Raw genomic sequence first — 9,956 nt, 5'->3', positions numbered from 1 at the left:
TAAAATTATTATATATACTTTTTTTTTAATGGATGTGGATGTATTATCTCCTCGTTTAGTTTATTAAATAATATGAGTTGAAATGAAAATTAAATAAAATATTATTATATATATTTTTAATTTAAAAAAATTAAATTATTTATTATATTTTATATTTAAGTTTGAAAAAATTGTAATAATTATATGAAATGAGATGGAATAAGATAATTTGTATAATCAAATGAGATCCAATCCAATAGAATTTCTCACAACTTAAAAAAGATAAATTATAATTACAGTCATGAGTGTGCAAATATTATACAATTACTTTGAAAAAAATGAATAAATATATAATTCACATGAAAAAAATAATAATAATTTTAATAATAATGCTTTAACAATAAAACCTATTTTTTTTTCAAAATGTTTGTATGATATTTGCATATTCCATAACTATATGTAACATTTCTTCTTTAAAAAAAAAAAAAAAAGTAAGGAAATGTAAAGTTACGCTTTTGTTCCAAAACCTGTACTAGATCAATAGATTTCATCGAAGACACAATTGGGGGAGTTTTCGACGTCTGAACCCGTTTGGAATATGGAAGCAACTCAGTTTAAATTTGAATTGGGCTTATCTGAGTGGAGTTCAAATTTAAGAATAGTCTAATATTTAAATATATAATTTATAAATTATTAAATATTATTAAACTTAGCTTCTCTATACACGTAGAAACCACGATATTTTTCAAATCAACATATTTTTACAAGTGAGATCCATAATATTTTTTAACTTCTTAGAAATACATCTAAACTCATATTAACGTACAAACACATATTAGGTAGCTTCTATAAAACTCATTTCACCATCTCAATTCACTATTATTCATAAAAAATTCAACTCATCTCAACATCCAAACGCATCAGGAATGTTTGGATTTAAAACTCATCTCAACTCATCTTATTTTATTTCATCTAATTATTACAATTTTTACAAACTTTTATATAAAATACAATAAACAATTCGACTTTTTTAAATCTAAAAATAAAAATAATACTAAAAAATTAATATTCTAATAATATTTTATTCAACTTTTATATTATATCATCTTAACTCACTATCCAAATATCTCCTAATATTTAACATTTAGTTACACAAATTATTTTATCTTATTTAATTATTCCAATAGTTTTAAATTCTTTTATAAAATATAATAAATAATTTAAATTTTAAAATAAAAAATAATATTAATAATATTGTATTCTAGCAATACGTGAACTTTGATGCCTGAGGCTCGGATTGATTACATAAAATTAAAAAATTCATCTCATTTCATTTCAACTCATCATTACAATTTTTTTAAATTTTTATATAAAATATAATAAATAATTTTACTTTTTCAAATTTAAATGTAAAATTAATATTACAAAATTATACAAAATATAGTGGCCTCGCCCCCAAATCAAGCGGATAGTGGCCAAAAAAACTATTGTACCTCGACATCTTGGACTTCAAATATAGATGGTGTCAATTATATGGCCTGTATGTAAACGTGGTAATGAGGCGGTATACTACCTAATATTTTATCTCGCTATTCTAAATAATTCTATACCGAACATTTCCTCTAGTGTTTATATTTTTTCTCTGCCTGATTGCCTAAAACGCGCGTTCTGTCAGCCACCCCAATCCATTTCAAATTTTTTCTCCCCCACCAGATCCGTTGCATTCTCCCCTCACCACTCTAAAGTCGTAACTCTTGAAAGATACGAGTTCTATACAGTTGTTTCTTGTAGATGAATATTGTACATTGGTCATTGAGACTCTCACGATTTCAATGACGCCCATAGAAGCAATACTTTATTTTTATTTTTATTTTTTTGAAAATGTGGGTCAAAAACGACATATTGTTTTGGTAAAACTTGTGTAGTTTTCAGAAGCTCATTTGCTTGAGACATCTATATCATCATTCTTGTTTGAGATATCTTAGCATCTTTCATTCTTAGATGCTTGCTTTACATGCTTTACCTTGTCCCCTACACTTTATTTTCCGGATTTTGTTTTACTCATTTTTCTTCTTTTTCCATATAATTTGGCAAAAAGAGCTACAATAAGGGGATTCTAATTCATCTTTATCTTGAATTAAAAGCTGCCCAACTTTCTTCTCAGGTACATTGCTCTCTATTTCCTCAAAATTATTTCTCTTTCTATTGAATAACATGGAAAAATCCATTATCTTTGTTTAATATTTGACTAAATATCTCAAACTATTAGACTTTTTTTTATTAGTTAATAAATAATTTTATTTTATGAAAATATTATTGTTCTTATTAATAATAAAATATTGGTTTGAATATTAATAATGAAATATTTTATTTTAGAGTCTAGTGAATGATTTATATAATTATTTTTATATTATATATAAAATTATCTTAATTGAGTTAAAAATATATATATAAGTCAGTTTAGCCCATTTATATGAAATGGATTAAACAGGTTGAAGTGAGTTAAATGAATCGTATCTAGGTTAATCTAATAAAAATTAATTACTAAAAGATAAAACAAGTTGTGTCGTGTTGTATTATTCATTATCTATACGAGTCATGTTAGAATTTTAAGACCTGATCCATATGGTCTAATACTCAAAAATTACCACCCCTAGCTTTAACATCCCTCTCTATGGCATCTTCATTGTAGTTTATCTCGATTGCTTACGAGACATGCGTAAAAACAATTAATATTATAGACGTAATTATATATAAATTAATTAAAAAAACATTAATATCTTCTTATACTAACCATTATGATAAGACTTTCCCGTCAACAATGTATGTTTTAACACCGTCAAAAAAAAAAAAAAAATCTCTTTCCTTTCAAAAAAAAAAAAACACCGTCAAAACAAGATTGCTTATTAACTCTTAACGTCAATCTTAACAGTCATTTCCTGGTTTCCTTTTTTGGAAACTTTAATTATCAGGTGCAATAGCTCGGAGGAATCCAGAACGAGCTTTAAATGGGACAAACAAACAAGTTATAGATGTACCCGAAGAAAAGAATCAAGAGTCTTCAAAAAATGGTCCAAAGAGAAGCCCAGCTGACATCAGATTGTAGCTTTGCTAATAAAATTTACGGTTTGATAATGGGCCACTCAATTTATGGTAGGGCACCTGAAATCTACAGACGACAACACAAGTACACTTACATTAGCACACCAACAGACCCAAACCATTTTCTCCCGCAAAACATGAAAATCGTCGCCCCCCCAAGACCCAACCCCGTCTCACCTTTGATTCCAACATCCCCCGTCAGTCTCCATTGGCGCTCTTTGAATCCCGCTGACCAACTCCTCTTCACCAAAAGCAATATCCTTCGGTCATAAATATTAGTCCCATTGCTTATCGGGCTTGCACAGTAGACTTTCGGGGCCTTCCTCTCTTCCTTTTGCTGGGTCCCGAGTTCCCACCCAAACCACCCACCGCTGAAACCTCCCTTCCGGCCGCCGTGAACGGTATCACATCATTCCTACCACTCTCCTGCGATGGTGCGTTGGGCATCCAATTTCGAATCGCCGCGCCATCCGCCAAGGCATCCTTTCCTGCGCTGTCCGTCTTCACGAAGCCCATTGGAAAGACGCCCCAGGAACAGTAGTAGGCCTTCTGGCCCGGCACCAGCGGTGGCAGCGATGGGATCAGCACCGCATGGAACGCCTTCCGGCAATTCTGGCACCGCAAGCAACACTCCTCGTAAACCCTAGGATATTCGTACAGGTGGTAACAGTAGGGACACATGGTCCAGAAGCTCGACAGTCTCAATCGATTATCATCCGGACCCTCGTTCGCGCCGCTAGTGTAATTACTGTTGCTCTCCCCGTGATGGTCCTTCCTACCGCCCAAGCTCAGATCGACCTTGGCGAAGAGGCTGAGCTCGTTGTCATATAGAGACTTCTTGAGGTGGTCGTTGAAGACAGCCCAGGCATCGGCTACGAGCTTGAAAGCCTGATCGGCGAACGGGAAATTGTTCTTGTCCGGATGGAGGAGCAGCGCGAGCCTGCGGTACTGTTTCTTGATGCGATCCTGGTCATCAGACCGGCGATCAACCTGGAGGATAGCGTACCAGTCGTGGTGATTGTTTATGTGCTTCTCCGCCGCGAGAAGGACGTCCACCACGGCCAAGATCTGATCCGACCCATCAAGAAGGGGCTCCGTCTCCTGAGCCAAGATGGCGAAGTCTCTGGACCCGCCTAGATCTCGGTTGCGCAGGAGCTTCTCGGCGATTCCCAGTAATCGTTCGGCTTCGGCTCTGGGATTCTCTCTCATTTCGCCGTGTTAAGGCGCTCGCTCCGGGAATTTGATGGGTTGGGTTTGGGCTGAGGCCGATTGCTTGGGTTACAAAACTGGGGTGTTTGCAGGCATAAAATAAAATAAAATCTTTTTAGATACATCATCTGTCCATGATTCTATGGGCTAAAGAAATCTCTCGACGTTTCTCCTGTGCAGACGGGTAGCAAATAGGATCCCTAGTTCCATTGTTTTAGTAAGAGAAATAATACTTAAATATGTAAGTTTCTTCCGTTTATTTTAAAAAAATAAATAAATATGAAATAATATTACATACTATTGTGAAATATAAAAATATAGTGTAGTCGTGTTAAAAAAAAAAGTAGGTATATTATTAAAAAAATTATTTTTTATATAAATTATGTATTTATTCTTTTTTTTTAAATAATTGTACAATACTTGAATATTCACAATTATAAATAACATTTTTCATAAGTATGAAATTTATATAAAAAATTAATTTTTTAATAATAAATTATATTATTTTTTAAAACGATTATATAGTACTTACATGTCTCACCATATAAACCATTACTCTTTTAATAATATTTTATTTTAAATAAGCATTAAAAAATACTTTTAAACATTGATGACTTTTTTAATTCCATAAATAGTATTTATACGAAAGGTAAAGATTACGTATGTTGCTCGTGATGCGGTTCTATGTTGCCTTGTAGATTCATATTTTCTGCTCAAATAAATACTACACGAATCATTACAATTTTAAATATTTTGTGTATCTTAAGAGAGGTTAGAGGACTCACGGCAGCTTATGCAAAGCCCTCATTTCTGTATAATTTGAAGAACATAGTCAAAAAGTAGCTTCCAACCGATCATCTATTTCACATGTATTTTTCAATTAACTACAGTATTACCACTACATCTAGCAGTAACTGATACAATTGTAAATAATTTTTTAATAATTTCTCTCTCATCTACTTTCCCTTCTCTCTGCTAAAGCATTGCAAATCTTATACTTTGCATGCATGCATCTGTTTTGAGTGTGTTTGAGTGTTGAGCACTTCTCAATCCTCTCTATTATTTTTTATTATTTTATTATTATTTTTTATTTATTATTATTATTTTTTTATTTACTTTTTATTATTATTTATTATTATTTATAACTTTTCTCAATACTTAAATCCAACTTTAATCTTATTACTAGCAATTCCAATTCAAGAGTTGAGTGTTGGTTAAATAAATAAAAAAGTCTTTTATTTAAATTAATTTATATTTTAGTTTAGTTTATAAATTTGGATTAATTTAAAATAAAACATAATTAGATGATATTATATATGAAAATATATTACAAATATCAAAAGATATAAGGATATTATTAATAGTCAGAGAAAATATTAGAAATGAATTAAAAAAATTTAAATAGTATAATATTTAAATTATGTGAAAAAATAAATAAATAAGTTGATGTAGGACTGTTCATCGGGTCGGTTTTTATCCGGACCGGCCCGGAACCCGCAAAACTGGATTTCCGGTTGCGGTTTTCGGCCCGGATGAAATCCGGGTCGGACCCCGCATTTGCAAAACCGGATACATCCGGTGCGGACCCAGGTATGAAACTCGGGTTCCGTTTTATAACCCGGTTAACCGGGTTTGTATAAACACTTCAAAAAACCCTCTCTCTCTCTCTAACACACGAAACCCTAGCCGCCCCCGTAATCTCCTTCATTCTTCACTCCCCAACTCCCCGACCATGATCTCTCTGTCACGGTCTGAGAGTCTAGTGCCGATGCCGAAAACCCTTCTCTCTCTCTCTCTCTCTCTCTCTCTCTCTCTCTCTCTCTCTCTCTCTCTCTCTCTCTCTCTCTCTCTCTCTCTCTCTCTCTCTCTCTCTCTCTCTCTCTCTCTCTCTCTCTCTCTCTCTCTCGGTGAACCCTAGCTTTGTTATGTGCATATTTTCAACCCTAACAAGCCTCGTCTACCCGAGTGCTGAAACCCTAGGATTTTGGCCGCCATGTCTTTTTCACTGCCGTGTCTGTCTCGATCGCCGGTGACCTTTTGGTAAGTCTCTCTCCTGATCTGTGAACAATGAATGTAAATGTGTTAGATCTAGTGATTTGGTGAACTGAGTCTCTTACTTGAATAGATTTGGTAGATCTAGTGAAATATCGAGTGGGAGTTTTAGGGTTTTTTTGGGATTTCTCTTTTTCTATCTTAGTGGGTTTTTTTTTTTTTTTTTTTTTTTTTTTTTTTTTTTTTTTTTTTTCGGTTCGGTTCTTGTTCTTTATTTCTTTTTTTCCTTACAATCTGAACAAATCTCGATAGATTTGAAGAGATTTTGTTTAGATCTGAGTCATTAAGGAAATCTCGGTTCTTGTTATTTATTTCTTTTTTTTTTTCGAATGATTGTGCTAGCATTTAAAGTGTTTGGTAGGTTTGCCTTGTTAGGGCTTACTTTGTTATAGGTAGTTTCGCCTTCTTCCCTGAATCTTGTGTATGTTGATACCTTATCCCCTTTGCTCTGTCCATTTATATATTCTGTAGGAGGAAAAGGGTTCGGGCGAAATTGTCTTCAAGGCAATGGGAAGAGCCATTAACAAGACCGTGACGATTGTGGAGTTAATAAAGGTTCTATTTACTTTTTGCATATGGCAGACAATTTAGTTTTTCTTATTGGGTCGAAATATGTTTCAATTGGATCTTTTATTTTCATGCAGAGAAGAATTGTTGGCCTTCATCAGAATACTTCAATTGGATCCACCGACATAACTGATACATGGGAGCCCCTAGAGGAAGGCCTCCTTCAGTAAGAGCAGTTTGAGCTTCATCTCAAGAATTGTTGCAATCACAAGTTTCATGATAAGCAGTAAATTCCTATTCATGGGTTATGTATGATTATAGATGTTACATGACTTATTCTCTAATCTTTCACAGATTGGAAACCACAAGGCACGTGTCAATGATAATAATAATCCTTTCAAAGAAGGAACTGAATACATCCTCTGTTGGGTGAGTTTTTAATTTTATTGTTGAATGCAAATTGGCAGGTGTTGCCTTTTTTTGCTGCTATATTGTTGGAATTTTGTGTATATGCTTGCAAGATAGAAACTGAAAGCATTCAAAAATTCTAATTGTTAAAGCTATTGTGGAGGTTTATTAAATTCTTGAAGTGTTTTGTGAGATAAATTTGCAGTGTTGGTGATATGTCGTGATTGATTTTTGTCACCATTTTTTTCATGTTGCTTTTCATCTAGGAGACTCATATTTTCTCTTAGTACCTGGTTGCTGAAGTTTTCGAACTGTTGTGTCATGGTTACACATGGATTGCATTGGTAGGACTGGAAGCGTTAGTTGCTTTGCAAGTTTTGTAATTTGTACTATGGTTTGGTTGGTGTAGCATTAGGAAAGTATGGTTTGGTTGGTGTAGCAGTAGACACTTTCCTTACTTTTAATGCTTTATCTTCTTTCCTTTTATGTTTTTCAACAACAGAATTGCAGGGCTTTGGTAAAAGCTTATGAGATGAACCCATTGATTTATCTTCCGTTTGGGTGGCTACAGCGAATGGACTAGTTTTATTTTGGTGTGATTAAATCATATAGAAGACTATGTTATTGATATGTAACTCATCTTGTAATTTTATATTTTGTAATGTAATTTTATATTGTGTAATGTAATGTAATTTGTAGTGGATTGCATGCATTTAAGTTTTTCATTTTTATATATTTTATTATTCTGGACAATGGTAGTTTATATATTTTATTATTCTGGACAATGGTAGTTTATATATTTCACAAAATATAGGCTTTTATAAAATTAAAAAAATGATGATGATTTTCAACAGTTTTCTTTTAATTTCTATAATAAATATAGGCTTTTACATAAAAGAGAATTATGCTTATGCTGCTTATTAAAAAAAAAAACAGAGAGAATTATGCTTATGCTTTTCAACATGAATTTTTCTTAAAAAATTATAGGTTTTTATTAAAAAAAAAAAAAAAGGTTGAACCCGGAATCCGGGTTTTATAAAACCCGGATTCATTCGGGTTCCGACCCGGATGTGACGCGGGATGACATGGGCCGGGTTTCGGCCTGGATTTGAAATTCGGGTTGCGGTCCGGATAAATCCGGATTCCCGGGTTGGAACCCGGATGAACAGCCCTAAGTTGATGTATATTATATTGTAAAAATTAATATATAAAATAGAAAAAATGTATTTTGGTGATATATTTTAAATGATATGATGAAGTAACCATTGGGGCCAATTTGGATTCTCAACTCACTTCAACTCGTCTTATTTAATTATTCAATTTTTTCAAATTTCAATACAAAATATAATAAATAATTTAATTTTTTTAAATACTAAAATAATAATAATATTAAAAAATAATATTTTATTTAATTTTTAATTTTTATCTAAATTCAACTCAACTTAACATCTAAATATACCTTAATCATTCTGAAATATGAGGGTAATATTGTCAATATCGTAACGGAGAACACGTCATTTATTCCCCCTGTAAAGCTATTTCCAGTAATCACGCAAGCATACTCTTAACTCAGGGAACAATATTTTCTTGATTGCCGAAAAACTATAAAATAAGGAGAATCACGTCTTAAAAAGTTTAAAACCCTTTCCTAGATGAGCTGCTTATTGGGCCTAGTAAGAAATACATACGGGCTGCCACCAGAGGTCAATGGGCTCGCACACAAAATTCGTTAGCTTTAAAGAATTTAGAATTCGTCATACCAGATTACCAGTTCAATTTTTAAAGTGGTGTATGTTTCTTTTGGTTTGGGCCTAGTTGACAGCTGCCCTATTCCTTATGGTGGAGTTTCCTAGCTTGCCTCCTCGTCCCTCACCCATTTTTTTTTTCAAGGTTTTGGTTCATATTTGTACGCGTTGACATCCTCTTAAAACATATTTAAATATTATAAAAATATAATAAATAATATTTACAATCGTAAAATACATAAATGTCGTGCAATTTTATAAAAAAAATTGAATAAATACAATATCTTTATGAAAAAAATAATTTTAATAATAAATTTCATCTACAACTGTATATGATATTATTCTAAAAATATATCCGTTTCATGTTATCATTTGGGCACGTCATCTATGCTTAAAAAAAATGTTTTTCTTTAAAAGAAATTACCGCAGAAAAAGAAAACAAAAAGTAAAAATTTAAGGGTTTATAATACAATAGATAGTCTTTTGAGAACATAGATAATTAGGCAATATTTTATTGAGTTCGGGAGTGCGATAGTGAAAGCTGGTTGTTTATAGTTTATACACCATCTTGCTAGACTCAAATAGCAAAGAGACAGTCAAGTAGGCGACAGATTTTTTTCCCAAAACGGGGTTGGAGTTATCATTGGAATTGGATCAATCGAATATTTTTCTCTTTTTTATTTTATTTTTATCTTCAAAAGAAAAATAATAAAAATAAAACGGTGGGCATGCCGCATGCGTATGTATGGTGGCTGGTGGCCTCTAAACAATGTAATTTAGAGAGATTGTAATATTGGGATTTGGAGAATTTTGGAGTTTGCCAAAAATTGAAATCAGAACTTAAACGTTGCAATAGTTACCCCTCGTGCGCTGTTTCACTGCATCTTGCTGTACAAAAGCCTTCGCCGAGTCAATATTTTTAAAATTTTACTACATACAAATATAGTTACGCAC

The 9,956-nt window shown here is 32.5% G+C and overlaps 1 protein-coding gene and 1 long non-coding RNA gene across 2 annotated transcripts; one reads left to right on the top strand and one right to left on the bottom strand.

The window, feature by feature from the left end:
- Positions 1–3,082: 3,082 nt before the first annotated feature.
- Positions 3,083–4,497, bottom strand: LOC122314687. The gene has a single exon (XM_043130195.1). It carries the CDS (start codon positions 4,288–4,290, stop codon positions 3,370–3,372), a length of 921 nt encoding a protein of 306 aa, XP_042986129.1. The 5' UTR covers positions 4,291–4,497; the 3' UTR covers positions 3,083–3,369.
- Positions 4,498–6,531: 2,034 nt separating this feature from the next.
- Positions 6,532–7,280, top strand: LOC122315062. The gene is made up of 3 exons (XR_006243940.1): positions 6,532–6,897; positions 6,987–7,075; positions 7,204–7,280. It is a non-coding gene; the product is annotated as an uncharacterized LOC122315062 (long non-coding RNA).
- Positions 7,281–9,956: the final 2,676 nt, after the last annotated feature.

Source organism: Carya illinoinensis, chromosome 7, assembly GCF_018687715.1.
Source record: "Carya illinoinensis cultivar Pawnee chromosome 7, C.illinoinensisPawnee_v1, whole genome shotgun sequence".
Taxonomy (NCBI): domain Eukaryota; kingdom Viridiplantae; phylum Streptophyta; class Magnoliopsida; order Fagales; family Juglandaceae; genus Carya; species Carya illinoinensis.
This window is presented reverse-complemented; position numbering and strand designations above follow the sequence as displayed.

What these genes read in the sequence shown, in the direction of transcription:
- LOC122314687 (XM_043130195.1), bottom strand. Translation starts at nt 4,290, where the DNA reads ATGAGAGAGAATCCCAGAGCCGAAGCCGAACGATTACTGGGAATCGCC.